This window comes from Protomyctophum bolini, assembly GCF_963924005.1.
Source record: "Protomyctophum bolini genome assembly, chromosome: 2".
Lineage (NCBI taxonomy): Eukaryota > Metazoa > Chordata > Actinopteri > Myctophiformes > Myctophidae > Protomyctophum > Protomyctophum bolini.
Genome location: NC_137863.1, coordinates 52508273 through 52533755, shown reverse-complemented (window position 1 = coordinate 52533755; position 25483 = coordinate 52508273). Strand labels below are relative to the sequence as shown.

The 25483-nt window shown below is 42.3% G+C and overlaps 2 protein-coding genes across 3 annotated transcripts in view; both read left to right on the top strand.

Annotated features, from left to right (window-relative positions):
* The first annotated feature begins 12213 nt into the window (after positions 1-12213).
* Positions 12214-22679, top strand: park7 (parkinson protein 7). The gene is made up of 6 exons (XM_080781902.1): positions 12214-12378; positions 13945-14046; positions 15315-15374; positions 17096-17165; positions 20657-20743; positions 22265-22679. Exons 1-6 carry the CDS (start codon positions 12289-12291, stop codon positions 22423-22425), a joined length of 570 nt encoding a protein of 189 aa, XP_080638028.1. The 5' UTR covers positions 12214-12288; the 3' UTR covers positions 22426-22679.
* Positions 22680-23973: 1294 nt separating this feature from the next.
* Positions 23974-25483, top strand: part of kcnab2a (potassium voltage-gated channel subfamily A regulatory beta subunit 2a) — a 181440-nt gene continuing 179930 nt past the window's right edge. For both annotated transcript variants that reach the window (XM_080783160.1, XM_080783158.1), the window contains exon 1: positions 23974-24067. The gene's annotated coding sequence lies outside the window, so the exon portion shown is untranslated. The remainder of the gene's footprint in view (positions 24068-25483) is intronic.

Genomic DNA, 25483 nt, shown 5'->3' with positions numbered 1-25483 from the left:
GACACTATTCTAAGCTGAAGGGAAGTGTTAATAATTGAATGTGTGGTTCATGTCAGTTGTGGAAGTTAAGTTATTGCCACAACATTGATAACAATCATGTGACTGGCCTCAAAAACCGATATGAGTTATATCTACTGTGAAATATATATTTCCTTTTCCTTGGGCGAGAGGAAATGTGCATTCCCCCCTTGCAGACCACTATCCAGTTTATACATTCTGTCCAAATTCAATCATACTGTTAGATACTACTGGAGATGGACATTGTGCTCTGTGGATCAAGGTTTGATTTGTAACAAAAAATAGCAGAGGGATGTCATAATTAGTTAAGCTACTTAATCTATAGATCTCTGTGTATGACTAATAGGGGAAATAGTTCGCAGATCTGCCATTTTTGGTATTTTTGAATTAAAAGGTCTTTTGACACATTTTTACACATCTTTTTCAAATGTATACCAAATAGGGACACCAAAAATTGTGTCCGATATTATCGAACATAAATATACAAATTAATGAGTGGGGGGGGGGGGGGGGATATCAAAAGCAGAGGTACGGATCACAATTCACAGCCGTCCAGAGTAAACTAATCAGAGTTCTTCCCAGCATAATGCAAATAAATACTAACTCCGATTTGCCTGTTTTCCACGAGCTCTCTCTCTCTCTCTCCTATACCCCGTTATCAGCACATATAGCGTTCCACTCTCTCTCTCTCTCTCTCTTAAGGATGGAATAAAAGGCTCCCTCTTTTCTTGGGAATCAAGGCGGAGGCAGAGCCTTGGTGCCAGGGCTGATTCATGTCGCTCACACTGGTGGGATGTTATGCATGGATAATTGATTGTGGATGCAGCATGGTCACCGTTGGATCTTGATGGTTGCTGCTGAAATGTCACCTTACTGATGTTACAGCGAGCGCAGATATTAAAAAGGCTGCTCTCAAAGGCTTCCATCCGAACCCCTCTCGTCTCCCACTGTGTCTGGGAGAGGCCGCTGCTGTTTGTCAGGGTTCCATTTCAGAAGGACGGATCTCGCATTCGCAACCTTATCTGCACAGGACAGTGCAAACCCACTTCCAGAAGGGCATTGAACATTTCCAATCGTAGGGGTATATCACTTTCGTCTTTTAAGTGGAAATCAAAAGTGTGGGAAATGTGGGGGAAAGGAGGACATAATTGCGATACCAGAGTCTATGTTTATTGGCGGTTTGTGTCCTCTCCAAGACCCAGAAAAATTACACTCTGCGCTGGAAAATATCCCCTCTGACAACAATAAAGAAGCCATCATCTCGTGGAAATGTTTTCATGCTAGCTCGAAGACGTTTTCAGATTTCAGATTGTTTGGAAGCGTCTCAGACATTAAGTCAGATAATGCAATACACACACACACACACACACACACACACACACACACACACACACACACACACACACGTTATATATATCGATATATATATATATATATATATATATATATATATATATATATATATATATATATATACACTGTATAGGCTACTGTATATATATGGGATTAAGGAGTGTATACCAAAACTATGCAGAGACAGGTAAATCCCAAAAGGCAGGAACATATAGACAACTTCATGCTTTTTACGCAACATGTTGCTGAGACAGTTAACGGTCGAGCATCCATTTTCCAATACCAAAGGATAGTTTGCTACTCAGTTTTCCGAGTAGTTTATATAGGGTACATTGTTCCAAGCATACAGCTGCCACCATTTTTAGATGCCTTTGGAAAACCTGGAAAGGTGTGGCATGTTTCTTAATTTATGTTTTATGGTATGTTACAATTAAAAATAGTCAAATAGTAATAGTCATGTCTATTACACTACTACATTACTTGCTGAAGTTGCAAAGTTGTACAGATTTCCACACATTTAAATTAGCAAGCCTGCCTAATTTGTCTGCTTAGGTATTTCACCATACTGTATAACATAAGGTCATAAGCTGTTGAGCAACGTTCTGTTATACATTATATGTATTTCCTTTGTGCTTGTTGTTGAAGGAATGAGCCATTCCTCGTTTTTTCCCCCGCTTATTGTACACACTGAAACCATTCAGAACCATGCAGGTTTTCCCCCATAATCAAGTGTGAATGAACATGTAAACTTAGCCAAGTATTAACAGAACCTGGCGTTTCTTCTACACGCCGTGGTTCACGCTGCTGCTGTGTGGATCCTGGCTGGCGTGACAGAGGGAGAAGGCAAACAGCTTGAGGAGGACCCACAACAGACAAGCTCGCCGACCGGGGGGAGATCGAGGGCTGCAGCTGAAGGGGGGAGAGAGTATAGAGAGGAGCATTAATGGCCAACATATGTGTGCATATTCCGGGGGTCTCTCAGGAGTAAATTACATTACCCAGTGCGCAAAATGGCCCGCATCGACGAGACGTGCGTAACGTGGCCTGAGACAGCTACCGTGTGAAAAAGCCGGCCGTTGTGTGTGAGAGCCGTGGTCTGATCTGTCACGGTGGGGCTTTTAAAGGAGTAACGGGGGTAGCAGCTGTTTCATTCACCTGTCCTGTCCCATATACGGCTCTCCATCAAGGCAAGAGGCTCACATCCTGCGCAGGTCTGCACCTACAGCCGTGTTCCTCCACACACGGTAATCTCACATGTAACAGTCCTATCTAATGTGACAACTTTTACAAGGCCCACAGCCCCACTATTTTGCAGACTTGTAGAATGATATGCTTTTCCAATTGTATAAACACAGCGGTTTAACCATTTAAACCCTGTGTAGTATAGCCTATTTTGTTTTCCCACCAACAGTGAACGTGTATCCGATCTACGAGCTCACAATGCATTCGTGTTGTGACCCTGTAGAGCTGCTGTGTTGGCTGAATTCTCACCGAACATTTGCCTATTTTCGCCTGATGTTATGGCACGCTATAGGTTAACCAGGCTAATGGCATGCTATAGGTTAACCAGGCTAATGGCACGCTATAGGTGAACCAGGCTAATGGCACGCTATAGGTGAACCAGGCTAATGGCATGCTATAGGTGGACCAGGCTAATGGCATGCTATAGGTTAACCAGGCTAATGGCACGCTATAGGTTAACCAGGCTAATGGCATGCTATAGGTGAACCAGGCTAATGGCACGCTATAGGTGAACCAGGCTAATGGCATGCTATAGGTTAACCAGGCTAATGGCACGCTATAGGTTAACCAGGCTAATGGCATGCTATAGGTGAACCAGGCTAATGGCATGCTATAGGTTAACCAGGCTAATGGCACGCTATAGGTTAACCAGGCTAATGGCATACTAGGTTTCTATAGGGTTCATGCGTTTCAGAGTGATAGCCATAAACGGGGTGCTTAAAGAGATTAAAATAGGGTGCATTTTGCATCCCAAAACGCAGTTTATTATAGTCGAGGGACGCAATAAAACAACGACCTCTGCATCCACGGGATGCACTACTGTATACTCCTGTATTGTTTTTTTATTCTAGTTTATTTTGCTAGCTTTAGTTATAACAATAATTTCTTCTTCTGTTTTCTACATGAATATAACCACATTATAACCATATACAATGAAATGGTTAAATGCTGCAATTTGTCAAAATGGCAAAATATGACTCCTAACGTCGTTGAAGTGGGACTCATAAAATGTCCCTGGGACTCATCTAAAAGACCATCCCTGCATCCTGGGACTCATTACATTACCGGTATTTCAGTCCGGCAGGCATTAGTCCGAAACACCGTCTCTCCCGACATGCATGGTCGGTTACAACTAACCCGTGGCTAGGTTAAAACTCACCCGTGGCTCCCGACATGAGCCAATACTCTGTAACAAACCGATATGTGTATATTTAGCAGGGCATATAGTCTATGCTTTTAGCACTGGACAGTCCACGGGGCAAATCAATTCAAACACACAGTGACTCAGCCAGCTGGTCTCCGTCAGACTGACCAACATGCAGGTTGGTCTGTGGGCTAAATACGCTGTCATGATAATGTTGTTGTTGTTGATGATTTACTGCCCTGGTTCAAAACACTTAACTGTGTTGGAACTCGGAACACACTGGAGGACTTTACTGTGGTATAACGTCTTAAGAGGGGGGAAACACGAGCAGAACACAAGCACACGATGGAATTAAAATACTGTTTGTTTGTTTGTTTATTTATTTATGCATGTGTTCCCTTGTTTGTATGTTTGTTTGAGGGGGTAAAGTTGATACAGTGCTGCTTAAGCCGTGGATTATCTGTCCGCGTCTTTTACTCTCTGCCTGTTTAGCATCAGCATGAATTCACCCACACTCAGCGTCTGTATCACACATGCACAGAGCTCCCCGAGAGAGAGCGGACCTTAGGGAAAGCCCAAACCTCGGGGTGGTGGGGTGGGGGGCTCCCGCAGAACCGAGGAGAAGAGCCACCGAACGGGGCTGCATGGGGTTGAGCCCATGGGCATGGCCTTCTGGCTCTCTGGCAACCACTTCGTTAGGCACACACAACACTAATCCTCCTTGTGTCTCTATTACCCCTCTCTCCCTCGCAGAGGAGAGGAGTGGGCTGCATGGGGTTGTTAAGGGTGGTGGTGGTGGTGGGGTTGCACCGCTGCGGGGCCAGCAGTGTGTCATCAGCATATTCCCGCTTAAAGACAGGCCATGGCTGTACAACATTACGGCTTCTAATAGAGGCAAAGACAAGGCAACCAAGAGAGATATACATGCCGGAATGATGAACAAGAATGAGGGAGGGAGAGTGCATTTACCCCCCCTCTGTCAAAATAGTATTGTTAGAGGCATAATCTGAGGGTAGGCAGATTAGGCTATATTGCAAGTTGGATGGCTGTGAGGCAATTTAGGTTTATGTGGTTACACATACTCAATAATCTAAACAACACATTAATGTGCTGCCTTAATTTGTAATACTGCGTCTGTGCTTGAAAACAATTTGTTATGCATTGGATTTGTAGGAATCTCATTCTGGGGTAATTCTTAAGCATTTAACACAGATATTTTTAATGAATGTTGAGACATACTGAAGCCTACATCAAAGTATTCCATTTGATTTGTGCATTTTTAATGTCTCCTATATATGCATCCTAAAATCTTTGACGGTTTGATAATAAAAACAAATACAACAGATTGTAGGTATTATAACGTTTAACTTTTTTTTTTTTTTTTTTTTTACAAATGCAACAATTTACTATAGATTCATCATTACATGTTCTCTCATCATGCTTATACATGAGCCATGTTACTGAACGCTCCTGCTCCGAGTTCAAATCACTCAATTGGCGCCATCTTGTGGCTGTACTTGTGGCTGTCATCTGCCAACACAGGTGCATGAAATTCAATGTCACCTTTTTTCCCCTCCCAGATAGCCTTGCTCGTCAGCCTCCAGCTGTCACCTGGGCTCTTGGCAGCGTATGGTAATAACATCAATCTGCAATCAAGATTATATGCTTGTCACTCATTTCTTGTACTCAGTGGCTCACAATGCGTGAACACAAGGTAAAGCCTGTGCACAGATGGGCAGATAAAATGCCCCTAAATATTCATCAGTTTGTCAGCATTCATCTCGACTGCTGCAACAACAAGCACTTGAGTACTTCCATTAGTTGACTGGCAAACTGTTTGCAAGTTATCTCAGGTTTTGGTGCAAATTGGGCTGAAATGTAGCTACAAACTCAACAAATAGCCCTACATTTGAGGAAACATTCTCGCCGTTTTAATCTGTCCCCGTAGAAGAAAATGTACTGGAACCACTTTGAACATTTGCAGCACCTCCTTTACTGGGAATCTGAAACAGGGTTTGCAGCTGTATTATATCTCAACTGAACAGAGCCTATGAAGCATGGAAGCGACGACATCCTGGCATTTCAAGTTTATTTCCATGTTTACACCATTCGTTGCAATAGTAACAGGATTACTTTGTGACAAACAGTAATTTGTGGAATTCCCTCATTTCATTCTGTGGATTTCTCTCTCTCTCTCTCTCTCTCTCTCTCTCTCTGAAAAAGATCCTTCATTCTAGAATGCACAGAGGTTTGATTCCAGAAGCCCTTCAGGTCTGAATAGACCAGATAATATAAAGCAGAGCACATGGCAGGCCTGGTGCGATAGGCGTAATAAGGGAGAGGTATATAGAGAATTAAAAAACATACACCTTTCGCTGATGAGCACCATAACCCTGTTTTTCCTACATTTTTCACACAATTTTATGGTTTAAAAAAAATGTCAGCAGTTCCAACAGGTCAGGGACATTAATGTTACCGCAATATATACGAAATGAGGAAATATCTTGGAGGGTTATAACACTATAATTGAGCTTATCATTCTTCATGCCACTTGTCTCTGACACTGCTGTGCTGACAGTGTTTCAGGCATTTAAAGCTCACCCTTCCTGCTGTTTCCAGGGTATTTCTTCTGTGAGATCACATACTTTAGGGGTTGCATGAAAGGAATAAGTAAGTACATACATACTGTACAAACATACCGGTACATACATACATAAATTAATTAACAAATGGAAATGAGCTTCAGTGCCACCGTGGGTCTGGTTAAGTTGATCCCCAGCTGCATATGTTGGTAATCACCGCTGCCTCTTGGATTCTCTCACAGGCACGCAATAAACAACCTTCTGCCAGCACCCCCTACGCTTTTGTCTAATCTGCCGTTTCACTGGGCTCTCGTTTGTTGCACAAATATGAAAGTAAATCTCTGCCGCAGAATGCACAGAGGCAAATTAACCGGGATGGGTGCCTGCATACTAAAGCCCCAGACATTAAGTCTGGGATTTACAGTGGAATATGATTCCCCAAGGTGTCTTACGAGTTCCCAGACAGAGCTATACATGCACAAACTTGGTGACCTTTTTGCAACCTGCTGCCTTAATGTGTCAGTTTTTAAAACAACGCTTATGATCTAATTTAAATTATACTCGAAAGTAGTTCTGTTGCCATGAGGAAATGTGTGTCTTGCTTTAAATGAAGATAACCTTTCAGAATCAGCTTTCTTGTCACATCACAGTTTTACAAGTAAACAAAAGTGCATGGGTGAAATTCGTTTTGTGCACATAGGGATCCATTTTCGTCACCGCTAAACCCCTTATCCCTAAACTTCTTTGCCTTTTTTTTTACTATTTTGAATTTTGAATATTTTGAATTTTTGAATAGTTCAACTAGCCAATCTTCATTAACACGCTGTGAGCTTGTATACTGGCCATTTTAACTATTCAAAAATGTTTTGCAAAATAGTAAAAAAAAAAAGCAAAATAAGTTTAGGGATAGGGGGTTTAGCGGTGATGAAAATGGAGCCCATATTGTCCTTTTTCCAAGCTTTTGCTACAAATAACGTAATATATTTCATTTTTTATATTGTATGAACACAACCGTTGTTTTGTTATAAACAGCATGGGTGCATGACATTTACTATTATTGATAAAGCACTTTATCAATGCCACATAAACCTTCACGTTTCTGATGTATGGGTAACTACCGCCACCTGCTGGAAGAAGTACAATACTGTACTTATTTCATGTGGTGATGATGCAAGCCAGGTAGCCTATTTAAATTCAACAATAGGCTACACCTTTAAGCATCTTGTGTGCAAAATGAAGTAGGCCTACATTAAAATGAAGACATTGAATCCAACAGACTCACCAGTGTATTTCTGCACAATGGGTTTTCTTTCCTCACATCTGCTTTGGCTTTGGAGATGGCATATTTGGCAATCATGAATTCTGTAAAAATACAAAAGCAACAGGTGAGCACTAAGCACTGAGCTATAAGTCAGCATTTTTGTTAATGTTTACCATCCTAATCAGTCTCAAAAGTTCACAAAAACCTTCAAGAGGACCAAAGATAGCCAGAGTTATTTGGTGGCCCACCATTTAATATTGTTCAAGTCTTATAATAAAACAAAGTATTTTGACCAATCGTCAACTTGAGATGAGATGAGAAGGGAGGAATCTGTTCAAATGGGATGATATAGGAATTTACAGTAGGCCTATATACAATAGGCCTATAGTGAAAAGTTTTGTTTGGTTGCCCTCGGTTGGCTTAATTCAAATAGGAAAAGGAAAACTTCATGGTCAAATAAGATTATTGTTATCAACCTACAGTATACAGTAATTGTCCCCCAGGCACTCAACCAGTTACCAAATTTCACACCTTATTTTACAAAGTTATAGTATAGGCTAGTCATTTATACTCTCATATGTGGTCGTAAATCACAACAGCTCAACTCTTACATGGAATAAAGACTAAAGATATAGAAAACAATTATTTGTGAAATTGTGTTTGTTATTTGAACAATATAAGCCTATCTGATGTGATTTCTTAATCTCATGCATGCCATGTGGTCTCCACAGGTAGAATGTAGTGGCCATCTATAGAGTAAAAAAAAACATCTGTGTGAAGTGACTAAAGTGAGTGTTGCAACTCCGTGTGGGGGTCCCCGGGGGGTCCGCGGAAGTTCCAGAACCACAGGCCCGGTTCCGGCGAGCCACCCGGCGTCTGAAACGGTTGAGAAATGACAGAGTTACCGTGTGGTGGTCCCCGGGGTCCCTGGGGGGGGTCCATGGAGCATCCAGACCCCCAGGACCGCGGCCAGGAGGCTGGCCCGGTTCCGGCGAGCCGCGCCGCGTCTGAAACAGTCGAGAAATCACAGATCTACCGTGTGGGGGTCCCCGGGGGTCCCTGGAACATCCAGACCCCCAGGAATGTGCCCAGTTTCCGACAAGCCGCCCCGCGTCCGAAACGGTTGAGAAATGTGAAAACCAACCAGAAGCTATTTTCGTGCTTGAACGGACAGACCCAGGCATGCACCCAGGGACAGACCCTGCAGGGACACACATAGCTGTGTAATCACAACTCCGTTAACCATGGGTTGCCTCAACCCCGTAAAGCAATAACATACTTGATCAGTAGGCCTAAGTAAGATCTTTGAAGCAGTTTGCGCTGTTGCCCCTTTTAGTAAGTGATTAACCGAGAGGAAATCGTCTACAAACGCAACCTTAATTTACTTTGTGTTTTACTAGAATTTCGCCCCCCTTCGGGAGGCTCAATCCTAGTGTCGTTGCAGCGCAATATGGGAAGAAGGAAATTGCGGGAATTGACTCCAATTCATGTTTCAGCTGTGGTTTTAAACTCAGTAGTGTGCCCTGCACACAGCGCACACTCGCAATTGCAGCTGGAGGGCGACGCGACACACACACACACACACACACACACACACACACACACACACAGCGATGTGTGGATAAATCACTGAGATTTGGGAAATGTGTTCAGAAGTACAACGATTAAGCACGCACAGGCAAATGTCAGAAGCATCTGTTTCGGTTTCCAAACAGGAAGTTGTAAATGTGCTTATTAGACGGAGGCAGCGTGATGCTGGCATCTATTGTGATGCCAGCATCACCACATTTCACATAGAAATATAAGCACCCATTTACTCGCTTAGCGGAGACTGTGGGGTGGTAGAGGACATCTCCCCGGACGCGTGGGTATGTCCAGATAGTTGCCTCGCGGAGGCCTCTTTGTCCAGTGTCCATTCTGGGTCTGGAAACGGCACTTTTTTGAGTGTTGACCCCAATAGAAGGTCTGCTGCTCTGAATTTTACACCTCTCCCGCTTAGCGGAGACTGTGGGGTGGTAGAGGACATCTCCCCGGACGCGTGGGTATGTCCAGATAGTTGCCTCGCGGAGCCGTCTTTTGTCCAGTGTCCAGTCTGGGTCCGGAAACGGTAATTTCTTTTGCATTGACCCCAGTAGAAGCTCTGCTGCTCTGAATTTTACACCTCTCTCGCTTAGCGGAGACTGTGGGGTGGTAGAGGACATCTCCCCGGACGCGTGGGTATGTCCAGATAGTTGCCTCGCGGAGGCCTCTTTGTCCAGTGTCCATTCTGGGTCTGGAAACGGCACTTTTTTGAGTGTTGACCCCAATAGAAGGTCTGGTGCTCTGAATTTTACACCTCTCCCGCTTAGTGGAGACTGTGGGGTGGTAGAGGACATCTCCCCGGACGCGTGGGTATGTCCAGATAGTTGCCTCGCGGAGGCCTCTTTGTCCAGTGTCCATTCTGGGTCCGGAAACGGTACATTTTTTTGCATTGACCCCAGTAGAAGCTCTGCTGCTGTGAATTTTACACCTCTCCCGCTTAGCGGAGACTGTGGGGTGGTAGAGGACATCTTCCCAAACGCGTGGGTATGTCCAGATAGTTGCCTGGCGGAGCCGTCTTTTGTCCAGTGTCCACTTTATAAAGTCCATGCACTCCAGTGAATAGCATTTATCCATTTAGATAACTTTTTTATGTTATTTAATTACTTATTTTTACACAGAAACATAATGTGTGTCTTTACAATAACTGTAATGTAATAATAATACTAATAATGTAATGTAAAAATTATTTAATTAACGAATTAAATAACCTTATTTTATTCTGAAAGCAACCGGATGTCTTAAATCTGCTAGCTCTCAGACCGGAAGTTCTAAATTTGCTCATGAGACGGAGCCTTAGACGGAGCCAACTCGCAGGCAGTGCGAGAGGCTGGTTACAGGAATCTATAGGTCACCCGTTTTGGTGTGACACACACGGCTTCCACATTTAGCTTGATACTGGGTGAAAGTGTCCTTCCCAAAATTATTATTTCGCTCGAAATTCTTATTCACAATGACATCGAGTTGAGGTGTTTGTGTTTTAGGGTAATTGTTGCATAAGCGCTATTTCGCACTATTTCTCCCTCCCCTCCCCTGTGTCTGAAGCAGCTAGCATGGAAGCTATATGGATTATGGAAGCTTTCCCTCCGATTGCACACAGCCATGCCGTTATCCACGCGTCCATCCGATTGCTTTTAATGTAAATGTCCCATCCACTGAGCAAAAGCGATATAAGCGCCTTATTCATTCATTCGATTCATTTGGGTGTGGGGCTGTGCAGTGCTGTGGGCAGCCTTTCTGACGGAGGCTCGGAGCTGCTGCTGCTGACGCTGTTCGAGTCGCATGGAGCAGTATAGAGTAGGCGTGGCGCAGCATTAGAAGGGCGCAGCAAATGCACGACATTGAGGGGTAGAAACCATCCCGGTCGCGTGGTTCATCTAACGCGTGTGTCACTGTGAAGGACTGGCCCCATTAAGTGAACGTAGTTGGCGTGTGTGTGTGTGTGTGTGTGTGTGTGTGTGTGTGTGTGTGTGTGTGTGTGTGTGTGTGTGTGTGCAGGCGTGTGTAGTCGGCGGTGGGCTGGCAGGCGAAAATAGCAAAAGCTATACGTGTAACGTAAATATTTCGGCACAATCCAAGTAGTGACAATGAACAATGTTGATTTAACTAAGGGATTCGCTGAGTGTTTTATTTTGTAAATACAGGGATTTAGAAGGGATAAGCACTAATTTCTCCCCTTCCTTCTTTCTGTTATCCTGCGAGGGCCCTAAAAAGCAAGATGGCTGATTGTGAGACTGAAGAGTAGTGTGGGGGCGGGCCTGGTGGGCCTATGAGAACACAGAGCAGTGTTGCCAGGTTTGCGAATTGTAAGCGAGTTGCAGTGTGTGCAAGTAGCCTGGTGAAAAGGCCTTGTTTCTGCCCCTGTTGGGGCAACAGAACATGTAGACCAGTTTCTGTCCACCGCTTTTGGCCACGTGACCAACTTGACAAATGTTAAAATAGATGATAATGTTTCTAATTTATAGATTACTAGTAGGCTACCACCCCCTGCTGGACGAAGTATACTACTGTACTAATATTGCTTTTCAGTTTTCAAACAATACAAGACATAAGTATTAAACCTCGCGTCACCAGGCTTTCCACGAAATAAGAGATTATCAGATTTTTACACCCCAAGTAGTATGCATGTGTAACGTGGACTTATACAGGGGATAATGTAAACGCAAAATGGCAATATATAATACGGGTTCTCTGTCTGGCGCATGGGATTGGCCCCGGCGTACGTTAGACCATGTGTTACATCAACATTGGCAACCTATCGATTTATGTGAGGTCACGGTGGTGCGTAGATTCAGCCTAGCCCAATATTTAGACTCTCTTTTTTCCCGATTCTGGATCGGAAAGAAACGTCTAAATATTAACACGTTAGTTGTACTATTTATTGTTACCTGCAGTCTAATGGTTATCTCTGAAAATATTAACAAGCTAAATTCTGTGCCGACCACAGACTTCGATAGGTGACCAGTGTCGGCATAACACATTCTGACATAACCACAGAATTCGATAGGTGACCAGTGTCGGCATAACACATTGTCATAACACGGCGGAGCAGTCAGACAACTGAGCTGCTGAAAGTCTCCAACCCTCCACCACCAGCTCTATATATCACCATGGCGGGCAAGAGAGCACTGGTGATCTTGTCAAAGGGTGCAGAGGAGATGGAAACGGTCATTCCTGTGGACGTCCTGCGCCGAGCTGGGGTCTGTAACGATACTTTAAGACCCGTTAGTTAGCCCGCATGGTGTTGTTGTGGGCTCTATATTAGCCACTAGCCTAGCCCCAATATTGCCTCAGTCCCTACGCCCATGCTACAGTCTGCTAATTCTGAGCGTAGGGACTGAGGGAACATATTGGGGCTAGCCACTAGCCATGATGGTTCACATCAGCGTCATGGTGGAACTATACGCTGTTTTGAGCACCTTGCTACATTTTCAACGTTATCGTCTACATAAAGGTTCTGATTTCAAATATAAAGTGCTCAACCCGGGCCACGGATGTTAAAATGTTTGCCCGTGCGGGTGTTTAAAGCACCCGGGCCGTGCATTCCGTATTGTTCAATAAAATACGACGATTCCGGCTATTTTCCTCAAAAAGTTATTATGTATCAAAGTGCAATACACCACCCAAATCGATAGGGGCGCGTAGTTAAAAGCACAATGGTGAAAAACTGAGCAACTGGCCGACGGTCGGATACAAATGGTTTTTATTGAACAATAGGGAATGCACGGGTGATAATACTCGCTCGTGCAGAACTCTATCATCCGTGTCCCCCGGGGGGTGAGCACGTTAGAGTTGAAATCTGGACGTTTATGTAGACTTTAACGTTGTAAATGTAGCAATTGTGGCGCAAAACGGCGTGAAATATTATGGCAGTCCTGTTTCAAGGCTAGGCTTTACAACTTAATATCTATTTGCGTAACGTCCGTGAGGCTCATGACAGCTTTTTCGCCAAGGTTAATAAGCTGATGCATTCATTCATTCATTCAGTCATTCATTCATTCATTCGATAGAGAAAGTCATGCTGATAGTAGCTGTAGGCAGCAAGACGTAAGCTACGTTAATATTAGTTGCACTGCCTGGCAAGATAGCATAGCTAAATGTTTTTGTAGTGTTTGGCAAGCATGAAAAGGTTGGTGCACTGCAAAGGCCAGTATAAATGTCAAAGTTTAAACTGTCACTCACTGTAGTCTGTAGCTGTCTTAAGGTCCAGCTCCTCGCCTATAGCCAGTGGTGGGAAAAGTACTCAAATGTTTTACTTAAGTAATAGTATAAATACTGCAATGTAGATGTACTCAAAATGTACTCAAGTAAAAGTACAAAAGTATCGGCATCAAAACATACTTAAAGTACTAAAAGTCAAAGTACTCATATTGCAGAAAGTAAACAATGTGTTCAAAATCATTTGATAATAGCCGATCTACAAGCTCACAATGTGTCGCATCGGAACGCATTGTGAGCTGCTTGTATATCTGCTATTTTCAAATGGCCGAAATGTATATATGGTTGAAGTGGTTACTTTACTTGGAAATACTCAAGTAAAGTACAAATACCTCAAAAGTGTACTTAAGTACAGTACTTAAGTAAATGTACTTGGTTACTTTCCACCACTGCGCCTAGCCCTGGTCCAGCGCGTTAGCGAGTCTAGACTCGCTATTATAATAAGCACTGGACCAGCCCATAATGACTATACAGAAATGCTGATTGATATGCAATTTGGTTTCATTGTAATTCTAACACTTTTCAATATTATGACACCACATCTACAGATTGCTGTGACTGTAGCAGGACTGACGGGTACAGAGCCAGTTACGTGCAGCAGGAATGTTGTAATTTGCCCAGATGCCAGCCTGGAGGATGCCAGCAAACTGGTGAGCGATGATCAGCATCCCTGAGAGAGATTACAGGAGCCTTAAAGCCCTAGTAGTGACACATGGCTGTCAGGTTTTAATGAGCTGTTCATTGTGGCCACAGCAATGCAGCTTTATTTGCGTGTCCCCCAGTAGTGCAGTATTCAAATTTACCGTTGCCAAAAAGGAGAAGGGCAAAGGAAAACACTATCCCCCCTCCTCACCCCCTTCTCACATTTTTATTGTATATGGAACATGGCCTCAAATTGCACCTTCTTAATCTAATCTGTGTTGTATATAATATGCAACATAACCTACTGTGAAGCTGTTCACAAAAACGTTTACCTAATTGCAACTACAGGGAAAACATGCACATGTACGTAACTATTTTTCTAGCACTCTTTATTCCATCCCTTTGTTTGCTGTGCTTGCTGTGTTTTTTATATTATATATTTACACAAGATGTCCAACCTTGAAGAACGGAAATAAAGTGTGCCATTGACAGCACTGACACTGTTTAAAAAAGATCACACATGTGTGAAGTGAGGGGCGCTCTTATCATTAAACATCGTCTCATGAACAACTGAATTCATGTGATTGATTGGCCGATTTGCTCGTCTACATATGATGTAAATTTTCCCTTCATTGTCAATGGCATTTAATGTTTTTGTTGCCACAAATTTACGTCATATTTTGCAGACATTTAGACCTAATTTCTCCTTTCGTCGTCAATGGCAAATATTGAGACGTGTGGGGACAAAATGTACGTCATATTTGAGGCACATATGACCTAATTTTCTCCTTTTATTGAACTGAATTTAACTGAATTCATGTGATTTGGCATTAATTGTTTGTGTTGGCACTGGCGGATGTTTGACCTAATTTCTCCTTTCATTGTCGATGGCAAATATTGACACACACACACACACCCACACGCACACACTCTTTCTCTGTCACTGTTAGGAGCGCTTGGCATTGGCACCGCTCAGAAACTGGTTAAGCACCGGTATTGCGGACACATTAAACCTATTTTGGGCGGGAACCCCTTTTGGTGTTAGCATTATGTTATGCTTTAGCTATTTTTGAAAAAATCGAAGAACGACTGACATAGAAACATAGCTTTTTCAGAAAGTCAGGATGTAGAAGACATTTTTAGAATCTGATCTCAGGTCAAAATGGGTTAAAATCCCAAACGATACCCACCACTGCTATTGAGCCCTACTGGCTGATGTTCTGTCACATTCAACCTCACCCTGCTTGCTATAACATGTTGTCATGTTGTGTCTCAGGGTCCCTATGATGTGGTGCTTCTCCCAGGGGGGATGCCAGGTGCGCAGAATTTGGCAGAGGTGAGCAATATACAATTCTTTTTCCTTTTGTAAACACTTCTTGCAAGAATTTGAATAACTACACTAGAGATTTATTTTAAGTAGGATTAGAAGGGTGCCTCCAGGTGGCGCAGGTTTAAAGTTATTGCCATAGCCACATGAATGAATGAAAATCATTTACATTTTTGCCTTATATAGGTTTTCAATGGTACCCCAACGTTCAACCCCGGAAATTAAGGCCATGATCCAAAATGTAAATAAAATCAATTTTAACACCCTCCGCGCCATTGCCTTAGATTAATGTCAATTCATTAATAAAACGCTTGCCGCCATTGCCGTAGCCCTTCGGCAATTGTTGTTTTATAGTGCATTTGATCGATCGAGCCATAATGCTACTTACGTTAGCCGGTTAGCTAGCTGTGTTGTTAGCACAGCATTGGATCGTTCATCTTAGTTCGTCGTCGCCATAAGAATCCATTCTATCCGTTTCTTTCAATCGCCTGTATCTCCTATTCCTTGTCCCAGATGGCATTTTTGGTCAAAACAGCGTTTCTTTGACGGCACGAGCCGACGTTGTGGAGGTCTATAGTGTACCCGGCATGATGTGATCATGTAAACAAAGGTTGTCATGGCAACGTAAAGCTGGCAGAGATGAGCTCACTTCCGGTTGAGGCAAAATGTGGCTTTTCAAAATAAGAGCTCAAATTAAAAAAATGCTGGCGTGAATTAGGACCTAATTTATCAATAAATGGCGGCAGTCTAAGTGTTAATATGTTATTTGGATGACCCTAAGGATCATAAAAAAAACCTTGAACGATTACTTTTTCAATTTCTTTTGGGTCACCCTTTTTTTTAGCTTAGATTGACTGGCCTTTTTCCATTGAATTGAATTGTCGTGAGTCTCGAGAGAGAGAGAGAGACTACTAAAAATCACACCCGTGTGAACTGAGTGGTGCAACTCCCACCCCCTCATCTCCTCTCTCTCTCTCTCTCTCTCTCATTAGGGCCGATTCATACTCCTATTTTAGAGCCGAATAAAAGTCGGTTCGGCGCTGTTAAGCCTACAATGTGACGTCATTTGAGGTTCAGGGGGGCGGGTACCGTCCTAAAGTCGACTCTTCGGTGCTACTGAAAATTTCTGACGAGCCAAAATCATTGGTAAAATAGGAGTATGAATCGGCCCTTAGCCGGCAACAGTGCAGCACTAATAATATCTGTAGAGGGTTCAGTGGAGTAACCAGAAACATTTTGTGGTATTTTAGACGTGCGGTGGGGAGTGTTATAGCCTGGCCCAGCCAGCGTGATTTCTGGTCTAGAGCGGAAGTTGCCGATGGGATTACGGGGGGGGGGGTTGGGGGAAAGAAATTCCGGCGCTGATTTGTGTTAAAGACAGTTTGAAATGTATGCCTAACTTGTTACTATTCACAACTGTATCCCAAGAGTCCTTTACTTTCAAAGCAGTTTAATAGAATACGATGTAAAACCAACCAGTTACACTGTAATGCATTATTTATAACTGTATCAGTATTACAATTATGAGAATTACAATACACTGTCTGGCCAGGAATTTAGAAGAATCATGACACTTGACCGTATGATACACTGAAGTCACCACGTGCAGCACAGCACAGCATAACACACACACCACACCACACCACACCACACACTGTGTTTGGTGTCCATGATGCTGTCTCTCCTGATAGTCACTGTGTGTTTGGTGTCCACTCTGTCTCTCCTGATAGTCTCCTGTGGTGAAGGAGGTGCTGAGAGATCAAGATGGGAGAAAAGGCCTGATTGCTGCAATCTGTGCAGGTACTGCTCCGTCTGCTCGGAATTATGTGTGATTTGCATTACATCAGGGCTGGATCCAATTCACATTTTCTCTCCGTCCTGTTTTTATATAGGTATATAGTTTTCTGAAAAACTATATACCTATGTCCATATACCTACCATATATATATATCTAGTGGTTATATATCAGTGGTTTTCAAACTATTTCATGTCAAGGACCCCCAAAAATATATGTAATTGGCCACCGACCCCCATCTGAAAATATGTTGTTGGTATGCGAGCAATTATTAACTTAAATACAAATACATTTGAATAATTGCAGCAGTTATACTGTTTATTTGTGAAATTGGTGGATTAATTATTGACACCCCAATTATTGAAAATAGCTGGGTGTCCTAAGGTGATGTGTGCCCTATGGGACCTGGGAGCTGTAACCAATGTTTTACCTTGGCAGCATTAATCATGGCAATACCATTTTTCAAGTCACATTTTGAAATGCACTCCCTCAGAAAGGCTAACCTGTGTATGTTTATTTTGCTACGAGCTTGTAGATCTGCTATTTTAGAAAAATCGTGAACTTTGAATATAATCTTCCAGGTGAACATTTTTAACTCAAATCTTTGCTTCCCGGGGGGTTCCCTGGAACAACATATTTTCAGATGGGAGTCCGTGGCCATATACAGATAATCCTGGGGTTCCTTGACATGAAAAAGGTTGAGCACCACTAACACAGAAACATGGGCTTTTCAGAAAACTGTCCGGAATTAGAAGATATTGTTGAATCTTTTCTCAGGTATAAATACTGTAGGTTAACAAGAATCACACCACCAGGAGACTATACATACAACATAGTGTACAATACATTCCATTTTGTGACTGAAAAGACTGGGCTCGTTTGTGTTTGACACGTAGAGCACACAGGGGTTTGATTTGTAACCGTAAGCCCACAACCACCAGTCATATTTTTATTTGACAGCTTGTGGTTTAGGAAAGGACAATGGAAGGACATTATGAATCGGGTCATTGGACCCATGTGGCACAGTGGCGTCCTAGAAAATGACTGAAATCCTCACTGGATTGAAATGGTATGAAGAACCTTCCACCACTGGTAACACTCCCGCCAGTCCCTATTAACTTTTTAACCCTTTTAGACCCGACACAAGATTCTACAAATCCTGATAGTTTTTTGCAAAACCCATGTTTCTGTGTCAGTGGTTCTCAAACATTTTATGTCAAGAACCCCCAACATTATATGTAAACCCATTCTGGACAGGAACCCTTCTTGGTGTTTTAAGAATTTTGTCATACTTACACCTACCCGGTGCTGCACTATGCGATTGTAGATCTGCTATTCTTGAAAAATGTGGCGCAAATCTTTGAATATATATATTCTTTCACAGTGAACGTTTCTAACTCAAATATATGCTTCTGGTGGGGGTCCCTGGAACAACATATTCCGCAGCCAAATACATAGAATTCTCCGGCTCCTTGACATGAAAACCTTTGAGAACCGCACTGATATGAAACATAAGGTTTTGAAGAAAGCCTTTTTTTGTTAGAATCAGCCTCAGGTCTAAATGGATTAAGGTTTCCTTTTCCAACCAAATAACTTGACTGATGATAAATAAGTAATGATACATTACTCGTAGCAATAATTGTGTCTGGTTCTAGTGTGTAGGGGACCTTGCATTATACTAAGATCAGTAGCAGTCCTCACAGGCACAGCGATAGACTAACCTCAACATGTACCCCGGTCATAGACACATTATGAGTCATCAGAGAACAGCAGGGTGCACACAATACTTGCCTCCATCACCTCCCTTGCTGTGTGGGTTTCAGTCTCTTTTCCAGGCTAGTTCTGTCTGGAGATTGGCAGTAACAAATGTACGTACTGTACATTTTAGCTTGGCTTGAACCAGAGCCATCTAATCGAGTTACGATAATAGAGGGGGAAGAAACCGAGCGCTCGAGCGCTGTTCATGCAGCCTGAACTGAGACAAGCTGGAGTTGGAAATACATTGTTTTCAACGAGGGCGCGCAAATAAGAGCTATTTTAAGCATGTGTGCAACATGCCAACTGTTTTGAAGTATTGTACAGTAACAACTTAAGTATCTTTAATGTTTATGTTGTACTATTGCTACAAAACAATCTAAAATAAAGGGATCATTAAAGCTGGGCTGTTGCCTGAGTCCAATGCATTTCTGCCTATACTTCCGGTCCAGGACTTGTCCCAGTTGGTTGTCCCCATTCTCAATAGAAGTCCATGTAGGAGAGCCGCCATTGGACTGAAGCCACATGAAGTGAACGCAGTTTGTGTAACTGTCTCTGTCTAAGGCTCTGGCTTGAACTTGCAAGACTGCTACTCTTGCCAGAGAGAGGCGTAGACTGCACGGGAAGGCAGCCAAGCAGCACAATTAATACTTAATTAATTAATACACAATTGATAACCTATTTATTAACAGTCTTTGCATGAGCTCACTGCAGTGGAGCAAACAATATCCTGGGTCGAGGTCTTAAAACTGTGTACAGTACGTTATTCTTAGGCTAAATAACCTCCAAGGGACAGTTGTTGAAACTTAGTATGAGCTACAAACACTACGATACATGTATTAATAATAATATAATAATAATAATACAACTTTATTTGTATAGCACCTTTCATGACATGGAATGCACCTCAAAGTGCTTTACAGAGCAATGGAGAAAAAAAGAGAAAAGAAAAGCAAGGCATAAAACATTACAAGTAATAGCAGTAATGCAATACAGTGAGGACATGAATAACAAAAACATTAAAAGACCAATTAAAAGCAAGAAGTGTAGAAGTAGGTCTTGAGCTGTGCTTTAAAAATGTCTAGAGAGGTTGCCTGTCGAAGGTACAGTGGGAGTTTGTTCCACGCCGTCGGCCTGTAGAAGCAAAAAGCTGCTTCACCTTGCTTCATTTGTTTTTAGGCAAAGGGAGCAGGCCAGCAGTGGAAGAGCAGTATTGAGTTTATATCACGGTGGGTTTCTATTAGCACATACGGCTACATTGTGTTGTAGTCGAGCATGACCTTTTAGAGTTAGTCTGGCATCAAATAACCAACAGGTTAATGGTGGCGGGACTCGGTGGAGACTCTATAATGACACAAAACAATTGTTTTTTTTGCTACAGCAGCTCCAACAAAATACGCTGTATCATCAGTATAGGAACATAACAAATTAGGCTTGCTTGCGTCGAGCTTGAAGCACATTACAGTCGAGTAGCTATGACTTGTTCTGTCCATAATATGGTTTCACACTTTTTTTCTATTTTAAGCTTTCTGATGTGGTCATTAAAAGAACCCCCTTCTACACGATATATGCACATGTGTGTGTGTGTTGCTTCACGTATTGCCATCGTGGTTCCATCGAAGGGCTGTTTTCTCCAATTTAGAACTTTGTGAAAATGAGAAGGTCACAATTATATTCTTCTATAAAGAAAAGCCAAGCGATTTAAACATGAAATTCCCATTCCTTTTTTCCCCCCCCACAGGTCCCACTGCTCTCCTGGCACATGGCATTGGCTTCGGCAGCACAGTAACCACCCACCCTGCCATGAAGGAAAAGATGATGGCTGGAGGTATAAACAGAAAACCCCTTTAGAAACCTTGAAGGTCCTTAACCCATTCTGAACGATAACCCCTTTTGGTGTTTTAACTAAGCATTATGTCATACTTTAGCTATTGAAAAATAGCAGATCTACAAGCGCTACGAGCTTGTAGGTCTGCTATTTTTGAAAAATCGTGAAAATGCAGCACGAATATTTGAATATATATTCTTTCAGAGAAGACTTTTTTTTTTTTTTCGACGTCGGGCAAATAAATTATCCAAAAATGCATCTTATTTCACATCAAACATTATTTTCACCATGCTTCATTCATACAGCGTCTTGATTTGCCGTTAAAAATCTACTGGGGTTCGAAAACATAATGATGTTGCTTTATCGACCCGTACTATTTGTGTTCTGTGTGGATGTATTATACTCACAAAGAGCAGAGTTGACGTTCAGGCAAATTAAAAGCTCAAAATAAATGCTGTATAAATGAATATGGGCTGTAAGGCAAAACATGAGCTGTAACCTTAAAGGACAACTTTAGTTTTTTTTCAACCAAGGTTCATGTTTTAGGTTGTTATTAGAACAGCCTCTGTAAAATGTGAGTGTATATATATTTTTCATTTGCTGCTTTCTTTTGTTTTATGGATATTAGCAATTTTTTTAATTCTTTAATATAGTCGTCCTAGACCCCAAGAAATTACATCTGTCCACAAAAGATCACGGGATCTACTGAATATGACAAACTGGCATATTGAGCCTATGACACACAGTGTGGCTTCCCCCCAGTAGACTACCTTCACATTCAGTATATCTCGTGATCTTTTGTGGACAGATGTAATTTCCTGGGGTCTAGTAGGACTATAGTAAAGAATAAAAAAATAAATCGCTATAAAGCTAAAATCCCTAAAATGAAAGAAAGCAGCAAATGGAAAAAAAGAACAATCATCTTTTACTTTCTCTAATAACAACCTAAAACATGAACCTTGGTGGAAAAAAAATAAAGTTGTTTCTAGAGATTTCAGGAGGGCTATTTGCAGTTGTTCATACGGTTCAGCAGATGGCGCTCTTAACAACCGTTTCTTGTGCCTGCTCTGCAGCACCATCTATGCAGTAGAGTAGACTAGAGCACACCCCTCAGAAATGATAGTGGGTGTAGGGATTTCTGACAGAACATAAGTGGGTCAATTTAAGCGATTCTTGCATGCAAGTACATAAAGTAACATTTCTTCAGTTTACTTTTGGCTCTGGTAATGTTGCTAATGTATCGATTGCCGATTGATTGATTGATTTATTAACCGCATAATTACAGTACATTTCAAGTACAACTCAATACAAAAACTGTTGAGTGCGACAAGTGGACAACAGTATAAAGCATCGCACTTGTTTGCAATAGGGCCCACCATTTTCAATTCATCAAAACATTTAGAGACGTATGAATATACACATCAACGCATGTTACAAGTATGAGGCTCAGACCAGGAATTGCAAGTAATTATTTTCAAAATTATTTTTACCTACCGGTATCTCCTCTCTCTCTCTCTCTAGACCACTATACATATTCTGAGGCTCGAGTACAGAAGGACGGCCATTTCATCACCAGTCGTGGGCCTGGAACCAGTTTTGAATTTGCTCTAGCCATCGTGGAGGAGCTCATGGGGGCAGAGGTCGCGGCTCAAGTCAAAGCACCTCTGGTCCTGAAAGACTGAGTGATGACTGGAGGTGGTTCGCTTCGGCCATGGAGTTGGAAGTATAGCACTTAGTAGTCTATATCAGTGGTTCCCAACGTAAGGTCCGGGGACCCCCAGGGGTCCTTGAGGGAGTTCCAAGGGGGGTACCCAGCTAAATGCGAGTTTGGAACCAAAATAACGGTCCATTCGTACACTCTCAGAGTTAAGTCAACATTGATTTCACAATATATAAATGCCATTAAATGGGTGGTCTGTAGACTAATGCATGTCAAACTGGGGGGGGGGGGGGGGGTCCTTGAAATTAAACGGGTTGAGAATCACTGCTAGAGCTGTAAAAATGGGGTGGGGGGGGGTTCACGGGCTCATCGGTGTCAATTTGGGGGTCCTTGACATGAAAGAGTGTGGGAACCACTGCATATTATAACTGCAGCCTAGCCCCAGCACTGTCGGATGGGGCAAAGCCAACTTAGCCACTGTCATGAGCGCTAAATGGAATTTAAATAATTGTCACCTGTAGAGATGGGGATTTATTTTTTGTAATGATGGGTTAACTTATGCTCTTTGTTCTCCTTCACTTTGTGAGGAAGAAATGCCTTTGCACTTTTATTATTTCATAAATGACACGATACACAATAATGTGACTGAGCTTTTTCAAAATAAGTTGGAACGGTTATTGTCACACAATTCAAATTACAATCCATCATTATTGCTCTACCTGCTACACAACATGTGACCATTAAAGAATGACCTTGAACCTGCTGTAACATTATATCAAACCTTCATTGATGTAATTAGGCTATACCTACATCCAAATGTTAATTACATTGCTGTTTTGTTAATAATACCTACTGTATAATGTCATTAAAATGGAATGCTCTGGCTACCTTTGTGTTTTAATACCATAATAACGTCATTTTGATATTTGATGGACCTGCCCTAGGAACTGTTTTATGGTTAACCGATTTTGCGCGGGAACCCCTTTTGGTGTTTTAAGCATTATGTTATACTTTAGCTATTGAAAGATAGCAGATCTACAAGCTCATAGCGCGGCACCGAGTGCCACGCTATGAGCTTGTAGGTCTGCTATTTTTGAAAAATGTGGTGCAAATCTTTGAAAATATATTCTTTCAAAACGTTTTTAACTCAAATCTTTGCTTCTGGGGGAGTCCCTGGAACAACATTTTCAGTATGGGGTCGGCGGCCAAATACATATATTTTTGGGGGTACTTGACATGAAAATGTTTGAAAATCACTGATATAGAAACATGGGTTTTTCAGAAAACTCATGATTTAGAAGACACTTGTAGAATCGTCCTCGGGTCTAAATGGGTTAATGAGGAGGAAACGTAATGATCATCATCATGATTCATGATGGACTGTCTCAACAAGCCTGATTTCCTGACGTCTTCACTATAGATACAGCGCGGGAAACACAGAACGCAAATAGATTGGCAGTTCACTCTGACCAATTACAACGTGTGGGTGGCTGCATTCAACGGCGGCAGCCAATGGGTGGCCACCCCGCAGCCAACAGGGCGGGGCTCCGCAGTAGCGCGTGGTCTCCATGTCTAAACAGCAGCAGTAGCAGCCAGGACTCAGGAGAGAGAGAGAAGGCAGAAGAAAGCTTCACTTCAAAGGAGAGGACAGATTTAGCAGAAGGGTAAGTGACTGAGTGTGTGTGTGTATTACAGCATACATGTCAACACGGTCTGTGTGCTTGTCTGTGCGTTGTTGTAAGTTCATAGACACACTACAAGACATGCTCGAGGCGAGAGTTATAAAACAGGCAAGTCTGCTAGGTTTAGTTTCCTTCTTGATGAAGGCGCCATATGTATCTTTTTTTAGAATTTTTAAGACACTACCATACATGTGTCTCTCGGCTAATAACGCTGTAGGACTGAGCAGTGTTTTCCACAGCCAACCGTGGCTTTGTTTGGCTGCATATATGGTGTAAATAAGCTGCCATGGTGATGTGTGTGTATATATATATATATATATATATATATGGACGGGCAGAATGTGGCACCCATCTCCCCCATGTCATGATACTATTGCTCAGCCTCTGCTCTGGATACAAATGCAATGTATCATCATACCTCCTCATCATTCAAAGTGTGGATACAATGTACCTCTGTCTGTCTGGCTGCTCTGTCTGGACTCGGATACAATGTACCTCATCTAGAGCTACTCCTCCTCATTCAAAGCTGCATGCCACGGATCGTTTGCGGCAAAAAGAACAGAAATACAAGCCCGATATAACGAATGCGACGTGTTGTTGGGCTTTTAGTTCTGTTGTTCCTTCCTTTAGGCAAGCGACACCGTTCTAGGCTGCTAATACAGAGCAGGCTTGCCCCCTAAAGAGCAATGATGCTGCAGCAGTGCTGTATAGCAACCACCCACATGACGTCTCAATAAACATGGTAATGCAGAGTGTTGCGGCGCTTTATAACGATAGGCGTCGTCATAACATATTATAGAATGATGACGGCATATCGTTATAAAGCGGTTGGCTCATGGTTGTCACTTTGTCATGATGCGTTTTTAGACTCTTCTTGTAGGCTACTTAATTATTCCCGGAACATGAGGGACTGATGGTGATGGCCAGTGTTGGGATCAGCTTTCTCAGTAGAATCAATTGCAGAAAATGACTGTGCAGCTAATCTAGCTGTATATGTTTCACTTGGTTGTAGCCGCTGGAAACGGCTGTTTCTTCTGCTGGGTAAATAAAGTGTTTAGTCATTTCTTACCTCACAGAGCAGTGAGTAGAGGAAGGGGTTTCTCAAACAAGAAGAGGGAAGTATATCGTTTACAACTAGTGTGGACCACCTGAATAATCAGAAGCTCTATAGCTCTGACTCCAGTATTCTGCCACAGTTTTGCGAGTCACATGTCAATGTATGTTTGGTACCTTCATGTATGAGTATGTTTGGTGCACTGCACAACAATTTAGAGGCTAGTTGCAATGTGCAATGTTATTTAATTTATTTTTAAATAATTATGATGTTTGTTCTACCTCATAATATTAATTTATAGACCTTAATAAATAAATCGTTTATCCCAGAATCCTATTGTACAT